We start from the raw sequence: 19,100 nt of genomic DNA, 5'->3' as shown, positions 1-19,100 counted from the left end.
AAGAGGTAAACAGCACAACCTACTTGAAAAATCTTCACTGTGGCAGCAATGCAGCATCAGCCTCGGCCACCCTCCTCCTCCCAGAGGGACGGGACAAGGGTGACCACGGAAGGTCCCCCCCCTGCTCCTCGAGGCTGCAGGACACCCCTGGGCCACCACCTGCAAACAGGGGGCACGAGGTCCCAGCTCAAGGCAGGGAGAGGGCACACTGGCAGCCCCCCTGAGCCGGGGGGGACGCTGCTGAAACTCCTTCACCTCTCCTTCCCAGCCCCAGAGCAGGGGGGGGCACAGCAGCCGTGACAGACGGCTGTCAGGAGCCACCGCACGCTTCCCTTTCTCCAAGGCAGAAACTTTGCCAACGTCACTAGCCTTCCAGGAGGGAAATGGAAAGGCTCATTAGAAAGAAAACTCATTCTGACAATCACAAAAATCGGAATTCATTTAAAATTCAAATTATGCAAATCCCAGCAATCTGTACGTGCAGACCCGTCACATGCCAGCAGCGGGACTGCAGACATGCCACCGGCGACACGGCTCGGGGAAATCCGTCCTGCACCAGGGGACGGCTCCTAAGGGTGGGCCCCAGGCACAACTTTAGGGGCTCCCCTTGTCACCAGCAGAGAAGGGAAAAGATCCCGCAGTCCCTCAGGCACAGGGATGCAAGCCCCGAGACAGCTCAGGCTGTCAGCACGGGAAGAGCGAAGCTGGGAATTTAAGGCTACGAGCTGGGTGAGTGCTACAGCCCTGAAAAATGAGCCAAGCTTTAAATTGGGACTTTCAGGGGAGGTCCCAGGTGAGCCGCTGCAGAAGACAGATCACATTCTCTCCTCTAAGTGCTCTGCTGTGCAGGAGGAGGGCAGTGCACACCTGGCCCAAATTCCTCCCCAGGGCAGAGCAGGCATCATACCGGGGGTGAGGGCTGAGCATGAGCCTGGGCAAAACCACACCAACACCAGCACGGAAAGGCACGAGCAGAGCTTGGGAGGCCACAGAGCCCCGTGCCAGCCCGCCTCTGCTTCGAGAAACCTTCCGCACTTGGCAGGACCTTCACTTTGAACGTGAAATGCTGGCTGTCCAGCTGCATGGGGGTGCCCAGCCCTTTCAGAAAGCCCTGCTCGCACCCTGTAAGGTAGGGTGAGCCTGATTTTCTCAGCAGGTCTAACAAGGCCACAGCCCATGGCTGAGCCTACGGCAACAACAGCCTTCAGCTATTGAACCTACCCAGAAATGACACACCAAGGAAAAAGAAATCTACAAAACTGCTCTGCTCTTTGATGGACAGCATTACTCAGCTCCACAGGTGCACCACGGAGAGCTAAAGGTCCCCGAAAATGACTGGCAAAAACCCTCACGAAGTCAGAGGCCAAAGAGAGGCACCTGCAGACAACGCTCAAAGCTGCCAGAGCACAGGCAGGCGGGCTGCAAATCTGGGCTGAAATCCCAAGAAATCAGGTATCTGCTCCTTACCCCACAGCACGACTGCCTCATCCGAAACACCTCCGATTCTTTGGGCAGCTCCTCGGATGCCCCGTCCCGCTGCTGCTCGTTTCCTCCCCGGGATGCTGCTGCTGCTTTGCACACCCGCAGAGATGGGTCCCAGGGGCCGCTCACAGCGCCGAGGTCTCAGCCAGCTCCCCAAAACGCCCTGCCACGGGCAGGCACCAGCAACCATGACCAAGATCCCTGCCCAGGGAGGACGGGATTTCCTCTAGGATATAGGAAACTCAGCAGCTTCGGGAGCGGGGGTTGCAAAAGACGCGTTGTGTAGGTCCAAGTCCTGTGGCAGGGTGAGCACCGCCAGCCTTGGCTGACGGCTCCCAACCCCACTTTGGGTTGCACAGGTGCCCGGTCCCAGCTCTGCTCCCATTGTACGAGTGCCCTCATCCATTTCCAACCAACACCGAGTGCTTTTCAGGGTGGGGACACTCGAGCCCTCATTACAACCCCGAGGCCAGTAACGAGGCAGGAGGAAAGCCACTTGAAGCCCTGTATCGAGTATCTCTGGGGAAGAGGAGACGCAAAGCCCATTAAACATTGATCGGGGAGCGTGAGGCACCCGATCCAGCCCCAGGGTGCTCCGAGGGGTTTCGGGGCCACCTCGCTGCCCTCCCTGCGAGCGCAGCCCCCTCCCACACCCCTCTGCCAGCATGAGGCAAACCCCTGGGAAGACCAAATTTCTGGCGGCCAGGGCTCAGAGCGCAAACTCCTTTATGCTTTCAACCTTGTTTTGTATTTTGAACAGCGGTGTCCAGAGGTGTAATGAGGAGATTTCCACACCGCACACCGCCCGGCCGAGCAGCAGCCACCACCGGAGTCACCACAGCTCTCTGCTCCCCCCAGCCGCAGGGACCTCGTCGCCATTTCGCTAACGCTTTACACAAACCCAGCTCCGCGCCACGCCGGTGTTTTTGGGAACCCCCCTCAGCACAGGGGAGGGCCGCGGCGCCCCAGTACTCACGAATTGGCGCCGCAGCTTGGTCCTGACGCGCTCGGCCTTCGTCTCCGCGGGGTGGACGGCGTAGCCCAAGGACCCCAGGTGGTTGTCGACCGACAGGCTCTTCCGCATGTAGAAGGAGCGGGTGCGGAAATGGCTGAACGGGGCCTCCTCCACCGCCGTGCGGAGCCGCGGCTGCAGCTGGGCATCCCCCGGGGGGTCCATGCAGTCGTCCTCCAGCCGCCAAGCCTCCCCTGGGGACAGAGGGACACGAGGTACCCTTCAGAGCTGCGGCCATCCCTGGGTTGTGCCCCCCTGCAGCCCAGGGAAGGGGTGCAGGGGGAGATGTCCGCCCCAGGCCGCCTCCACCCGCGCTCTGCACCACGGGGCTACGCGGGATGGGTGCTGCCACACACGGGGTTCAGAGGGCACGGCTCTGCCACGAGCCCCACAAGTCCTTGTCCCCAGTCTGCTGAGCTTCATTCAGCCTGCCCCACGCTGGTTTTGCCCAACCTTGTTCACCAGCACCCAACCTGTCAGTGCTCGGTCCCAAAGTCACCACAGCAGGAGTCAACCACATACAGTGAGCACAGTGATCAGAGTCAGGGCCAACAGGCTCTACTCTAGTATAAATACTATTTCATAATTTCACATAAATTCATATAAACACTAATTCATAAACAGAGGACCAAAATCCCAACACTTAAAAACTTCCTATTATTTAATTCCAATAGGGTCATACATTTGAAAGGCTCACTTATAAAGAACTAAAAAACCTGTAAACCACTCAAAAACGACATTCCACATTAAGAGAGAATGTTCTAGTTTTATTTTCTAAAAGGAATGAAATTCCTGCAGTAGAACTGTAGTTGAATCCTACATACCTGCATCAAGCCCCTCTCCTGCAGGTATCCACATGCTTTGCAATCGGTAACTACATCTCCCTTTGTGAATAGGGAAACTGAGGCATCAGAAGCGTTGTAAGCTGGAAAAGGATTTACAGGCACTGACTGCACTTCATTGCAACGCAAGGGAAAACAGCAGAGCAGAGGTAAGCATCTCCACAACACCACTGCTCTGCTATTTTCCGAGCAGCTCGGATATTGTGTGCTTGTTGTTGCCAACCCCGTCCTCACAGCTGGCAACCAGCGAGCTTTCCCTGCTCCTCACCTCCCAGCCCAAATCACTTCTCGATAGCCATAATAAATTAGCAAGAACACCCCTCTTGCTCAGTTATAAAAACGGATCAATTATTGGCCACGGTGGTACTGAAGGGCACTTCACGGGGTTACCTTCACAACCCTCTCCCCTCCCACAGCCTGTTCCTGAGGCAAAATCGTTTTTATTTGCTTTCTGAAAAACCCAACATCTCCAGGCACAAATGATCGTGACCCTGCTAACCCAGGGCCGAGGAGCAAAACCCTTCTGGAGCTGAAAGCAGGTGAAGGCCCTAAGGTGGAAACCAGCCAGAAATCAGCCAGTGAAGCCTGGTTTGCCTCGCAAGGCTGCGGGATTCACGCGGAGAGAGAGACAGGCTGGACCGCTGCCCTGCTGCCCTCTGCTTTCACAGCCACCCCTGCTCCCCAAGCTCCTGCAGCTCTTCCAGGTGTGAAGGCATCTTCTGTGCGTGAGCCCTGCCCGGGGCAGGGACACACTGAGCAGAAACCAGCACAATCAAGAGGACAAGGGAGAAGAAGCGATCAGAGCTGCCAAAAAAAAAAAAGAGGCAACCCTGAGCACATCGCTACCTAGGAGCGTTTTTTTTTCCCTCTTTACCCCTGCTTTCACTTTAATAAGCCGCTGCTGCTCCTCTCCAAATGTCAACTCATCCAACACAGGAACTGCTGTTTGAAAGCTGTGATTATTCAACGCACAAACACGTCAATCGGCGCCCAGATCCCGGCTGCCAGCGCACGGCAGCAGCGCTCGGGGACGAGGCAGGAGGGCCGGGGCAGACACACCGCTGACAGCAGTGAAACCATGCACCAAGGAGCCGGCCCTGCTGCCCCAGCTCATCTCCTGGCCCCACAGCGAGCTGGGCACAGCCACCACTTGCTGCCCCGGAGCAAGGATGACCCAGGCTGCATGATGAACTCTGCCTGTGCAGAGCTGCTCATCCCAAAACCCAGCCTGACCCACCTCATCTCCTGCCCCACTCCTCCCCTGCTTGGGTGTAAGGGGTGCAGAGCCTCCCCCCTGGCACAGGGATGTGGCACAGAGGTCAGGACCTTACCCATCCCCAAAAGGTTTTGTACATGCTGAAGGAGCTCGCTCCTGATTTCTTCCAAGGAAGTAAATCAGTGATAAAGCCCAGAGCCTGGAAAGGTCGGAGGGAAAGACCAAGAGCAGAAGTCCCTGGAGGGGAACGAGCAAGCCCGCAGGCTGGAGGCCACCACCTACCCTCGTGATCTTCCACCCTCCCACCACCCAGCGCTACGCCTGGCAAATTGGGTACCTCCAAAAGACTTAAAGCATCTTCCTGGGCTTGGCACCTGTGACTGCTGCAAACCCTTTCTTCTTTCTGGACTTGAAGCATTAATCAGGAAGTCAGAAGGACGTGAGAGATGGAAGGGCAGCGAGAGCACAGGCCCTCCAGCCACGCCACGTGCTCAGCGCAGCCAGACCGAGCACTCAGCCCCGTGAGCAGCACAAGGCTTTCCCCAGCACTCGCAGCCCGGTGGAAGAAGGGCCTCGTGCTCCTCCACCACGTGCTGGTGGCACGTTGCCCAGGTCCCAGGCTGCAGCGTCAGAGCCCTCCCTTCACCAGGCAGAGCAGCAGCGGGGAGAGGAGCAGGGAGCCAGCACCGCCACCCTGCTGCGAGCACACCACGGGCACCTGGGCAAGCAAAGGTGTTTCAGGAGGTGGCCACGTGCCCGTGCTGAACTTCAACAGAGATGTAAGGTTGGCACGCCTCCAGCCTTTGTGGGCTGTGCAAAACACTCAGGAATTAGAGAAGCTGACTCCAGGGTTCTGCTCTGAGCTCAGGGTCCTGCTGCAGAAGGAAGAGAAGAGGGGGCAACAACAAAAAAATTCTCAGTGCCATCCCCAGGACTTCCCATGGGCACGGAATGAGGGGTGGCAAGCAAAAGGCAGCTCATTTCTCTGCTGCCAGCACGCGAGGCTCCCAGTGCAGTACCGAATCACTGGTTTGGGGTGAGGCAGGTGCTAGGGGAAGCCTCCCTTCCTCGCCAGCACACAGAGGGCTCCGTAAGCCTCTGGCCCATGCAGTGCTTTGCTCTCGTCCTCCTGTCCAGATGTCACGTTCCACTACTACACAGTCCCTGCAGGCAGAGAGATGCTGCACCCCTGCAAGTCAGCCCAGGGCTCTGGCATTTACCTAAGCCACCGTTTGTTGTTCCAAGACTAAATTTATCTGAGCCCTGCCTAATACAGGTAAATACTGCTAACTGCGATCCGGGCTGTGAGAGACTGATACAATAACCAGGCAATGCTGAGAAAAGCATCTTTTCTTCATGACAGCATGCTGATAGGCTTAATGAGTAGCTAATTAGCAGCTCCTGGGTGTCAAGGAGCCAGATAAAAAGCATGGGAGGTTCTGGATAGAAAACAACAACTCATTCATTCATCTACAGCTCTGGCTATGGAGGGAGCTTCCAAACTATTTCCATGCTCCTCTTCCTACCATCCTAGCCACCTTCCAGCCTCAAATAAAGCAACATCCCAGCCAGGTGTCCGTGCAATCAGCTCCCACCCCTACCCCGCTGCGCAGGGCAGGCTGTGCCCAGTTGCTCTGGGGTGGCTGTTTGACGTGCACAAAGCAAAGGAGGTGTTTGCAGCAGGAGGTGACGAGGTTTGCAGAGGGTCTGGCTCTTGCTGGGATGTCACCCCCCAGCCTCACGCCGACCTCCGCCTCCAGCACAGCTCTCTGGAAGCGCCAGCACACCAGCCAGAGACCTGCTGCAGGTGCTGCGCCCCTCGCAGTGGGTGCTCTTGCACACCCAAGGCTTGGTGGGCACGTCTTTTTGCCCCCTACCAGGACGCAGATCTCCACTGCGCATTCAGGTCTGTCCTTGCAAACCATGCCTTGGTGGCCCACGAGATTTGGAGGGCTCACAGAGTAGCACGAGCCCTCTGATTCTAAGCACAGAGTTACCTGCCATCACCTACCCACTCCCAAGTGTCCCCATCCCTCCTGTCCCCAGGAGGCAGCTACACGAGCTTTCCACAGGTCCTCCCTCCCACGCCCAGACCTGCTCTTTTGGGAGAATTAGTAGGACCAGGAAATGAAACGCAGTCTGCAGAGCTTTAAAATTAATCCAGGGCTTGGACAGCTGCTCTGCTTGGTAGAGCTTGCAGCAATCTGACAGCAAGGGGGTTAGATTTAAAATATTTTTTTTTTTAAAGAAATAAAAAAAAAATCAAATAGTGCTGGTAGACGGGAGCTATTTTATAAGGGTTTTATTTTGCACTGGATTGTCAGCCCTGGCTGGCGAGCCTTATCTCTGTTTCAGTGCTAATCGCTTTCCCCATCGTTCTTATGGCCCCAGCGTGATTCTGCTGGCACCAGAAGCGTGAAACACTTTGCCCATCAACAGTTTTGCCAATAAACTTGCTCAGAGCAGCTGGTCCAACCATATTAGTATTTCATCAGGATCAGCACAAGAGCAGAACACAGTAAAAAATCCTCTGTTGACACGAAGGCCAACACACGCTCCCAGGCTGGGAGCATCTGCCACAGCAAACCCCCACTGCGGGCCAGGACAACGGCACAGCCACGCGGTGCCACCCAGCCTCTGCTCCCCATGGGGACAGCAACGGGCACCCTGAAGCCACTTGATGCTGCAGAAGGAAGGCACCTGGGTCTGTTGGGGAGGCCGGAGGAACCCGGAGCAGCAGTTCACATGTGGCCAGGAGACCCAGCTCTGATGCTCCGAGCATCACCTCCGAGCCAGGGGCTCTCGCAGCCCCATGCGGCTTTTTCATCGGTGTAATAAAAGGTGGGAAGGTTTAAATAACAGGCTCAAAGAAAGCCTCAGAAGTGGATAAAAAAAAAAAATAAATCTCACCAAGAACATTTGTTTTTGAGGCAGCATAAACCCCCTACAGACAGGGATTGGATTTACCTTGCTGTTCGCACCCCTGCAGAACAAGGACACGTTGGGTAAGATTTTGCTGGCCCCCAGGCAGAACGGGCACAAAGCTCTCCCTGGCACTCACCGGCAGATGGGACCGTGCAGCCCTTCTGGCCATCAGAGGCCGAGTGCTTCTTGTAGGACTTCTGCTCCGGCATCTCCTCCCTATATGCCGTGGAGTCAAGGAGGGGAAGCCTGCTCAGGACCGGGGACTGCGGGATGCTGGGCAGCGTCCGGGACTTCCCCAGGAGCGGTCTCTGCAGCTTTCTGTCCAGCGACCTGCAGGGGAGAAAACAGAGGGTACGTGCGTTGCAGCAGGTGGAAAACCAGGACCTTCAAACCAGGACCTTCCCTGCAGGACACGTCCGTAACGCGCGGTACGGCCGCTGGACTGACAGCACGCGGTTCCTCCCAGTGTGCAAAGCCGCTGCTATTTCAGCAAAGCCTTCCCCAGTGGGAATTTCTTCCCCAAATTCCCTCCCCAGTGCATTCTAAATAGGATTTGTATCTTCAGCTGCGAGCCACAATCAGCGCTCTGACCATTTAGCGCCTCCAACCTAGCCCACCTCAAAACTCACAGTCAGAAGTAAGTAAATAAACCGGCGGGTTCAGGGCTGGAACAATACAGAAAGCTTTTAAGGGAATAAAACCTCCACAGGGCACTGAGTATCATCCAAGCCAGCTGATGCTTTTTGTGGTAGAGAAGCGTTTCCTCCAAAAACCCAGAATAAATCAGTTTTAGGGGGGTGGAGAGAGCCAGGGAGCAGCTCCCTGTTCGCTGAGCTCCATCCCGCAGCATCCCCCAGGGGACAGTCCCCAAGTCCCCAGCTGCTGTCCTTGGGGACAGTGCTGGCCCAGGCCACGCTGCTGAGGTCCCACCCAGGGGTGGCAGGGTCTCACCCACGGCCACCCAGCCCTGTCCCCTCCCTGTCACACCGCACACACCCCGCTGGGCTCCCCGCACACCCAAGGGGCTCGGCAAAAGGCTCCTCCGTGCCAAAGGCTCTTCCCAAACCCCATGCTGAATGAGAAGGAACTTTGAATTTCCACCTGAAATTCAGCTCTCAGCCTGGTGGTACCCATTTGTTCTTGCACCATTATTAACCTTTAGCTTAAATAATTATTTTCCCTCTCCGGTGCTCGCTCCCATGATTAATTTCCATCATTCAGCCCTCACATCCCCTTTTTTCCTGCGTTTTTCCAAGCTGATTAAGGAGGCTCTCCCAGTCTCTTCTTACAGAATGAACTTCCCTCCCCTGTGGTTGCTCCCACAGCCCTCCTCTGTGCTCCCTGAGCACCACAAGGACTGGGGCCGAGGTCCTGGTGCAGACCGTGTGTCCAGCACCCCGCCTTCCTGCAGCGCTGAATTTCTCCCATTTCCCCCGAGCGACTCCTCAAGGTGACGCAGGGAGAGCCGATCGTGCGAACGCTCCCGACCCGCGGCGGCTGCCTGTCACCGCTCCATTTGTTATGATGATCGTTTTTCACTCCCTTACAAACGTGGCAGCGGTGCCTGCCTGCTGTCAGCATCGGATGTGATTCACGGGCAAGCAGCGATGGCCTCAACCCTTCGGTGACCCTGTGATGGAGCCAGGCAAGGCGCCGAGCTGCAACCACCTCCTGCGGGATGCACAGAAGGCAGGGGCCTCGTACCAGGCCTGTATGGGGGCACATCAGGAGGTTTACAGAGCGGTGGCGTTGGTTGGATTCACCCTGGATCCACAGGCGATGCTGCCCGGCCCCACAGAGCGGTCACTGAGCGCTGAGGGTTTGGGGACGGCCGCAGGGACGGCACCGCTGGGGCTGCGGAGCGGCACGGTGCCAGCCCTCCGACCCCAACCCTTCCCCGTGCTTCACCCACACCCACGTGGAAGCGAGCTACGCCGGGAGAGGCGAGAATAGAAGCAGCACCCCGAGCTGTTCCTATTTCAGTAAAACCTCCGCCGCTCCCACGGTAACACATCGCGCTGGCACAAGACAAAAGGGATGCAACTCCGCACGCTGCTGCGCCGCAGCAACGAGCCCTGGGCTCTGTCCGAGTTCAAAACATTTCCTTTTTTTTTCCTGGCATGTAAATCTCCGTGCTTTTATAAACGCACCTGCGTAGAGCTCCATCGACTGCAGAGCGGCATTAGCATTTTAAATGCTAACACGACTTTGTGCCCACATCGCCACTCGCCCAGGCTGCATGAGGGTAAAAAGGGAAGAATCCATGCCCTTGGAGGAGATATTTTTAAGCTGCGTAGCTGAAGACAATGATTTATATCGGAAAGAGCAAAGACTCCAGCAGCAGCCAGAAACCTGTTTCTCTCTGAAATCTGACTTGAATTCCCAAGCACAGCCCAGCTCCGAGCACCTTCCACCCCCGGCACGGCCTCGGCAGCAGCTGCCAGCCAGGCCCCGACGCCTTCCCTGCCACCGGGAAGTCACGTTGCACCGACGGATGCTTCCCGAGCAGGCTCCAGAGCTTTGTGTTATCAAGGATGCCACATCCCATTAGCGAAGATCCCTGACGGGAATGTAAAGCTCAATTAGAAAAGCCATAATCAATGCTGTTGCAGCCTATAAATAGCAGCTGTTTGGTGTTTTGGTAGGAAGGAGGGCACGTACTCGAGTCCTGACAAGGGTGGAAAAATCCTGCTGGCTGCACGTGAAAGCTGAGGCAGGAGCCCGGTGATGGCCCCATCGCTCCCAGCCTGTGGCCAGATGGGGAAATGTGACAACAGGCACCAGGGCCAGGTCCCTGTCACCCCCCCGGGACAGCCACAGGGCAAAAGGGAGTGGCACCAGGGTGGGCACAAGCACCAACTGCCCCAGCTTCGCCCTCCCCACCTGAGCCACAGCCCACGGCACCCATGGGTGCAGGAGCTGCTTCCCCCAGGCTTTTCCTGAAAGCAAACCAGCCAGCAAGAGCAGCCGCTGTGACGAGAAAAAAGAGGCAGAGCACATCTCAAATCGGGGCTGCAGCCAGTGCCCCCCTCCCGGCGATGTCCTTACTGGTGGTGTCCTTACTGGGTGGCTTCTCCGGGTGCTGGAACTGCAGGGAGGGAGAGCGAAAGGGCTGAGCAGAGAGAAAGGGGCAGAAAGCAGGCTAATAAAAGTCACCCAGGGAAAGCCAGAACCCTGCAAGCAGCACCTGCTTACCCCCCGACCTCTCCTCCCTGTTTGTTTTGGTGTGGGAAAAGCCACTTCCCAGCCTGACCCGGTTTATTTTCATTTTGAAAGAGAGAACAGAGTGCCTCTGCCTCACCCAGGGAAAGGATGGAGAAATCACCACAGCAGAAAGCCAGCGACATAACAGAGAAAACAAACAGGAGGAAAATAACCCCAAGCCACTGCTCACACGATCCCAAATCCCAGTGAACGTCACCGACTCACAGGTCACCTCCAGCACAGCTCCTGGAACGTTTGAGGACGGCGACGCTCCAAAGCCCCCCTGGCCACAGCTCCCAACCCCAGCAGCTCACGGGTGAAACCCACGAGCTCATTCTCCTCCTCCCAGGGCGCAGAGTCTGACAGTCCCCAAAAACTGGGGACACGAGGACGAGAGCAGGGCACGGAGCAGGGCTGGAGGTGCTGCTTTTCAGCGACTCCCCTGCATGCTCTGTGTCAATCCATTCCCTAAATCTGTCATGAAATAGCTTACGAAGCTGAAGGTTTGGGGGAGAACGGTGAGATGAAGCACAGGGGTGAGCCCAGACGAGGGACGGGGACCAGGAGAGCCCAGCTATGGCACGGGGTCCCCAAATCACACCCGTGCAGCGGCGCCTGCTCCTGCTGCACCGGCGCTGCTCAGGCAGCTCCTCCAGCGAGGTGTCACTTAGCAACCCGGCCTCAAAAACCAGCACGGGTTCCAGCTGGATCCAGGAAAGCCAGAGATGCTGCGAGCTGGGAGGAGCAGTCCCCCACCACGATCCTATGCTGGGAGAAACCCAAACCCCTGCAAGCTGCTCCAGGGAAGGGTGCCAGGCACGCGGGTAGCCTCGGAAACCGAAGCCGTAGGAATCGGGAGCAGCGCAGCCTTCACGGGGCATCGGCGTGCTTGGAGAATCACCCGAATTTGCCCTGAAAACCTCGGCTGTTCTCAGCAGCCCCGTGAGTCACTGCTGCTTTTCCAGTGACCCTGCGAATCACGAAGCCAGCACGGATGGCTGAGAAATCCACCCTTCACGCTCAGGAGCACCCACCCCGAGCCGACCTTCTGCTCTTGCCCCACGCTCAGGCCAAGCTCCCCAGCCGTCAGCTGCAGCCCCACACCCCACCAGATCCCCCCCGGCACATCACACGGAGCCACCGAGACCCCCCAGCACCGCACAGGGCACGGCAGACCCCTGCCACCCACCCCACGCCGCTCCCCACCACCCCCCAAGGCACCGCTGCCACCTGCCCCCCGCTCCCGAGAGCATCCCTGGAGCAAGAGGAGCTCGGGGGGGCCCGGGGAGGCAGGGGGCACGGCAGGGACCACGCACCGTACCCGGTGACATCCTTCGGCTGTTTGGGACCAGCCCGGAGGCAGCAGCAAGCCCTTCTGCTGCCTGAGCCGGGCGCAGTTGGAGGAGCTGAGCCACGCGGCATCGCTCTCTTCCCAATTCCAGCCAAGCCTCCGCAAAGCTGCCTTCACGCTGCTAAAAGGTAACAAGGGCTGCGGAGCGGAGGATGAGAGCTGAAAACAGAGCAGCTTTTATCTGGCTGCGAAGCAGTTTCAAAGCAAAACAGAAAACCAAAACAGTATTCAGCTTACAAGTTCAGGAAGGGGGAAAAAAAAAGAAAGGAAAAAAAAAAAAAACATGCGAAGCTATAAAAATACCTTTCCCAAGCTCAGCTGCGAGCTGGTAAATATCATGATTTCTACCAGCTGGTTTGCAAAAGCTTCCTCTCCTGCTGTCTCTCCGGAGTGAAGAGCATCGCTCCGGCAGGAGCCATCGCCCAGGCACGGCACAGAGCAGCCCGGTGCTGGGGGCACAGCCACCACCACCGCTGCCAACGTCTCCGTTCGGATGGGTACCAAGGACCTCGAGGGTCCTGGGAGGTGCAGGAGCAGAGCTCGCACACCCCGTGTGCCCCAAAACGCCAGGAGGAGCTCAGGGAAATGCTTTGGGAGAGCTGGAGGAAGAGCATTCAGTGCCTCTTGCCTCCTCCAAGCCCAGCCACGCACCAGAAGTGGCCCACCAAAAAAAAAAACACCACGAATTCCCAAATTGCCCAGAAAAAGGCCAGAAGTGCTGGGTGATCAAACAGCGCAACCACAAGAGGGGACCGCGGGCAGCAGCGCATCCCTCCAGGCACACACCCAGCGTGGCAGAGCCACTTCCACTGCGTGGGCACCCACCCCAGCACCACCACCACCCTCGTTGGGTTTTGCAAAGCCGGTCGGCAGGAAGAGACAGCAGCAAGGGGCCCAGACAGCCCCTCTCCTTTTTTTTCTGGGAAAATATACACGTTTCGGATGAGCAGTTCGGAACCCAAGCACCGTGGCCGTGCTTTACAAGGTTTCCATTTCAACGTCTGCTTGCGTGCTGAGTCTGAATGGGAAAATGAAATACTCTGAGGGCCCCTCGTTCGCGCCCAACACGCTGCTGTCTCTCCGTAAAAGCACCGCGTACCCCAGCCGTGCGCCCCGATGAGATCCCAGCACAGATACGTGCTGTCCCTGCCACACTCCAGCAGCCGCAGCCGTCCTCAGAAAAACCCAAAGTCCAAAAGCAGACAGTCCCCAGGGCCGGGGAAAGCAGCAGAAACACGGAGGGGGTGTGAAAATTCCCCCAGCTCGCAGAGCTTGCCGTGGTAAGCGGGGAAGGAGGGCAGGAGAAGGTGAATGCCCAGGCACCCGCAAAGCAGAGCAAGTGCTGAAGGCATCTCGAGTGCTCAGCAGGGGAACGCGAAGGGCTCGCGGAGAAGAGCAACACAGACAATTATACAGAGTTCTTTGTTTTAAACAACAAACCTTTCAGGCACACGCTGTTATTAACGCTTTATCTTTAAAGGCTGGGGAGAGCAGAGATGAGCAGAGGTTGTGTGACCTGCCAAAACCTGGGGCAGAGAAAAATCCTCCCCGTTCCCAGACACGCATGATGCTGAACCACAGCCCTGGCTCCCGCTTTTCTATCATGGCAATTATTCAACTCCTGCTTGCCCTTGAAAAATTTCAGAGGCAGAGGCTAATGAAGCGTAGGTAACACGGAGGATGAGCATCCTGGCTGGTACCCTGCAGATAAACACGCAGCGGCCCCCTGCACACGTGCCAGCACCTCCTGGGGGGGACGTGGGGGCAGATCAGCACGGCCACCACCTCCAGCACCCGCTGGCCTCTTCCCCCTGACTGCAGGCGGGCAAAAAGCCCCGCAGCAGGAGAAGAGCAGGGCTGTGCACTCACTGCCACCCGGCCCCCCCAGGTGCTCGCCGGCTGCCTGGCCGAGCTCCCAACCCCATCTCGAGCCTCCAGACACGGGGCTGGCTTCCCCTTGCTGCTCCCAAATCCAAGTCACACAGCAAAGGAGACAAAGGCAGCTGAGATCATCTCGTACAGGAGACTGCTGCTGCTCGCAGACATGGGCGAAACGCTTCAGGCACGAACTCTGAATGCTCCGACGCGGAAAGCTTGGCTGGTTTTAAATCCCCTCGTTTCTGCAGCACGACCAAGCCTTCCAGCATTTGAGGTTAACAACGGCAGAGCTGGCCTATCTCTACTAACCCCTGGCAAAAAAAAAAAAAATAAATATTTTAGTTTTGTTCTGAAGCACCAGAACGGCAGCGGTGACACCGCCACGGCTGGGAGAGCACAAGCCCAGCCACCAGGGCAGATTTATGACACGTTGCAGTAACACCCCTAAGAAATGGGTTTTGTTTGGTTGGTTTTTAAAGACGGAGTAACAGATGCACCAAGGAGAGGATGCAAAACCTTCGGCAAAGACGGGGCAATTCCAGCCCAGCAACCACAGATAAAGGCAGAGACAGGTCCAGCAAGGGGAAGAACATCTGCTGCCCCCTGGGAAGAAAAACGCTCCCCAAAAATCATCATTTTGAATAAGCTCCTGCTCTCTCCACCTCTCTCTCTGGGAAAGGCTGCTCTGCCGTTAGAAGCCAGCACAGCTGCTTGCTTCAGAGCCTCACAAGGCACACGCACCAGGAAAGTGAACCCACACGGCTACAAAACCCACTGCTGCGGTGCCTCTTCCAGCCCTGAGGCTGCTTCTCCTTTTCTCCCCTGCACAACCACCTGTACGTAACCAAACAGCACGCCACCAAGGGTTAACGGCACCTGGAACGAGAGCTGCATTTCTGCGTCGGTCACAGAGCGCTTTTCTCCACCTATTTATTCCCCAGCATCACCTGATGGGCGCTGGGTGGTTGGTGCAGAGCAGGCTGGAGCCGTGAAGGTGGTTTTGTACAAACCAGGGCTCACCGGAGATCAAAACCCCGAGCAGCACAGCCCAGCCAGCACCAGTCAGAGATGGAGCAGCTCCGGTTGGAAAGGTCCTCGGAGACCATCCAGTGACACCCCCCTGCCATAGGCAGGGAGCTTCCTCAGCAGAGAGATGGAAACAGCTCCTGGCCCCACAAGTGTGCCTGCTGGAGGGCCAGCAGGGTGGTAGGAATAATTAACATTTATTTTAATGCATTCCTATTGCTCTGTAACCACGGGGGTGCCAGCTGGGGGTGCAGCTCAGAGGAATCCCACACCGCACCCCAGGACAGAGTCCTTGCAAAACCTAAATTTTAGCTATTATTTCCTGAAACAGAAAAGCACGTTGAAGCTCCCCAGTTTTTTTACAAATGTGGGTTTGCAGGCAAAAATAAACGTTACAACAGGTGGGAGTTTGGCCTGTGTAATGAAGGCGGCCGCCCAAGCTCCCAGAACACACCAACACCAGCTCCATTCAGGCCCCAAGTACTCTGCCCTTCCTATTTAAAACGCTCCAAAATCTCCTTTTTTTCCCTTTTTCCCTTTGAAATGTTTCTTCCTGAGTCCAGACGTGGGGTGGTCACCCCCCCCTTGCCCCTCCAAGGGCTCTCAGCACCTGCACCCACCCCATGCACCTGAACTGAGGCTGCTTCTCCTCTTGTCCCCTGCACAACCACCCGTACGTGACCAAAGCACACCCCAAAGGCTCGAGGCAGCTGGGGGGCTGCGAGCAGGGGGAGCTGGACCCTGCTGAACTCCACCACACCACGCTCCCAGAGGAAGGGGGGAGAAAATACGACGGGAAAGGGCTCGGGGGTTGAGATAAGGACAGGGAGATGGCTCAACAATTAGCACCAAGGGCAAAACAGAGTCAGCGGAGAGATTAATGTAATTTATTGCCTAGCACTAACAGGCTAGAGCAGCGAGAAACTAAGAGCAAACTGAAAACACCTTCCCACCCCCATCCGCTCCCTTCTCCTCGCTCCCCCCAGGCGGTGCAGGGCAGTGGGGGCTGGGGTCAGTCCCTGATGCTTCACCTCTGATGCTTCCCCATGGGCACCCTGCCCTGTGCCACGGGGTCTGGCCATCCCCCAGGAGCAAACTGCCCCAGCACAGGTCCCCCACAGGCTGCAGCTCCCCCCAGGACCCCCTGCTCCTGCGGGGGCTCTCCACGGGCTGCAGCGTGGAGATCTGCTCCTTGTGGGACCCATGGGTGCATGGGGATTTCTGCCCCTCCGTCACCCACCTTGGTGCCTCTGGGACTGCTTCTTTCTGTATTTTCCCGCTCCTCTCTCCCAGCTGCTCTTGCACAGCACTGTTTTTTCTCTTTTAACCCTTCCCCAAACCTGTCCTCGCAGAGGCACAACCAGCGCTGCGCACAGCTCAGCAGCGGGTCCCTTGTGGGACCTCCCTAACACAGGCAGCTTCTCCCTATAGGGCCAAGTTAGCATCTTCTCTAACTGCCTGAGGCAATCTCTAGGCTCCTGCTACCAAAATCTCGCCCAAACACAGCCAGGTAAAACAGGGACACAGCCCTGCCCGTAACCTTCCCCTCGCCAGCCCCGCTGGGATCAGAAGCTGCTCGCACTCGCATCCTTCCCGGCGCAGCCCCCGGTGTGTGCTGCCGGTGCCTCTGTTTCCTACCTGCACACCCACCCGGCTGTGACTCAGTGCCAAAACAGCGGGGGAATGAGGCATCAAACAGTCTTTCTAGCAACCGTGACTCACAGGCCGCGGCTTGCTGCCGGAGTTTTCTGCAGCCGTGCGACGTGTGTAATTCTTCTTAATCGCGGTACGACTTCCTCTTCCTCCCGCTGGGCCACCCAGCTATCGCTCCCAAAGAAAGGATGACTACCCCTTTTCTGCCTAATTCAGGAAAAGATGAGCTTCGGCGCGTGCAGAAGGCTCTCAACTTCATCTCCTGGCCTGGCACTGGGCTTTACACGGAGCCCAGGAGCCAGGCGTGGAGGAGGAAACCCCACCGCTGGGATTTGGGTGGGACACGGCGCCCAGACCCAAAAGGGGGATGCTGAGAGCACAGAGGGGCTTCTCCAGCCTGGCTGAACCAGCAAGCCTGAAGTGCCCAGGCAGCTCAGGCACCCATGTGAATGTGATTTGGTTGGAGACATCACGCCAGGACACAAAGAGGGGCAGCCAGCAGCCCCCCAGGTCAGCAGGCAGCGGGGAGCCACGGCACATCACGGGGCTCCACGCAAGAGCAGGCTCCCTGGGAGGAGAGATTTCTTCTCCACTCTGCTCCCCAAACCCCTCCTTCTATGGCACAGCCACAGCAATACAAACAACAGGGAAAAAGGCTCTGAAAGCATAGCCAAAAAAAAAAACCTTTAGGTTCACCATGCAGAGCCCAGGCAGCTCACCCCAAAAACTGCCACCGAGGTCCCCAGCAGCGCCCCGCTGCCCTGTGCTGCTGCCAGCACCTCCAGCTCGGTCCCCGTCAGCGCTGCTGCCTGCTCTTACACGGCCACACAGGGGCTAAGTCATAAAGATGCTGAGTGTCCGCCGCTAACTTTAACAGGATTAATTTCTGCCGAGCAGGCTGGGGCTCTGAGTCACCGACACGGGATTTAGGACTATTTCCAGAGCTTGGCCTGGTTCAGCACCCGCATAAAGCAGCTCCATGCATCAGCAGCGGACTACGTGCATTAAATTTTTATTTTTGTTTTTTTCATTTACTCTTTTATGTAGGTTACAGTGATCCGTTGCAGCAAAAATGCAAATACACGCTCCCACACACATTTTTCTGCTGGCCTCTCCGCAGGCGAGGTGGGTGTCAGAGCTGGGAGAGCAGCGAGGTCTCTCACACAGCTGCCACAAACACTTTGCTTGAGTGTCAGGTGGAAACTTCTTGCTCAGCCCACAACACAACTTAGAAACTTCCAAGCTCCTGACTTGCTTTCTCTTTTAACACACAGCCCTCTTTCCATACAGAGCGGTTATTTGGAAGCAGGAACATTTCTCTAAGTGTGTCAACATCCATCAAACTACCAGCTGCTGGACCAGACCTTCGGTGCCCCACAGCGGTGCCCTTTGGGGAAGTTTTACCCAAAATTCAAAGCCTGCAGCCCCCAGAGCCATGCCCCACGTGTTGTGGCTCTGCAACACCCCCCAGGGCAGTACCAGCGATGGGGACTCTTGCAGGGCTCAGCCACAAGCCCGAGGTAGAAGACCTGCTTCCATTTTTACCCATCTACCTTATGCCCTGAGCAGCTGGCACGGGATTTTGTTCCTTCGGCGCAGTTTTCCAGCCCCAAACTTGCCAGTTCCTCCTCTTCCCCATCACGACCACATGCCTGAACACAGACTCGCTGCCAGAGCTGAAGAGATATTTTTAAATACCCGAAAACAAGCGAGCACAATCCTGCCAGGAAAACATTGCCCACCCCAACCCCCAGCCTGGTAGCACCACATTCGGGTCCAGACCAACTTCGGTGGTGTCCTCGAGAAACCAGCCAAACCCCGCCAGCTCCACCGAACGGTGCTGGATCCTCTCCATCCCCGGAGGGCTGCATCCCCTCCTGCCTCTGCCTGAGCCCATGGGCACCTGCACCCAGTGCTGCAGCCTCGGGGGGCAGGGAAATCCACCCCGAGACAATCCAGGCCCTCGTCCTGCAGAAACCAGCACAGCTCCAAAGGAGCATTTGGCTCGTTTATCAAAATTCCGACTAGATTGCAAAAATTGTGACTAGATCACAATAAATCAGCTCCGGCTGACGTGTTTATGCTCATCACAAGCACCAAGAGAAGCTGCCTGCTGAGGACGCCGATCCCCAGCTGGTCACAGCGCCTGACACCCCACTCCTACAGATCTTACCATCCGTTTGGTTCGGCAAAGAGGGCACCGGTGCCACAGCACCACAGCAGAGCATCCATCCTCCTACCAAGCACCGCCGGCAAGTCTGGGGCTGCAAAAACCTCCCGCTGGGATAGCAGAAGGTACAAATTGAGACACCGGTCACGGCACAGCAGGAGGGCACAGGGAGGCTGAAGAGCACCTGCAAGCGTTTTGGCCACGCGTTTGGCCAGGACCACCTGAACGCGGGGAAAGACAACGCGGCTGCTGTGTTGGTGATCTGTTCTGCACACCAGTTCAAGCCCTGCTGACTTAAAACACAAATTCCCAAATCCAGCAGACTTATCCAACCCACCACG

At 57.0% G+C, this 19,100-nt stretch overlaps 1 protein-coding gene across 14 annotated transcripts in view; it reads right to left on the bottom strand.

The window, feature by feature from the left end:
- Positions 1–19,100, bottom strand: part of LOC101801820 (ankyrin repeat and fibronectin type-III domain-containing protein 1) — a 190,783-nt gene that overhangs the window by 119,973 nt on the left and 51,710 nt on the right. For all 14 annotated transcript variants that reach the window (XM_072024041.1, XM_072024043.1, XM_072024040.1 and 11 more), the window contains 2 exons: positions 7,614–7,807; positions 2,459–2,688 (listed from right to left, as the gene is read on the bottom strand). In XM_072024041.1, coding sequence (XP_071880142.1) covers positions 2,459–2,688; positions 7,614–7,807 — 424 coding nt within the window. The remainder of the gene's footprint in view (positions 1–2,458; positions 2,689–7,613; positions 7,808–19,100) is intronic.

Source organism: Anas platyrhynchos, chromosome 15 (genome assembly GCF_047663525.1).
Source record: "Anas platyrhynchos isolate ZD024472 breed Pekin duck chromosome 15, IASCAAS_PekinDuck_T2T, whole genome shotgun sequence".
Lineage (NCBI taxonomy): Eukaryota > Metazoa > Chordata > Aves > Anseriformes > Anatidae > Anas > Anas platyrhynchos.
Note: the sequence above shows the minus strand (reverse complement) of the source record. Positions and strands in the feature narration are given on the sequence as shown.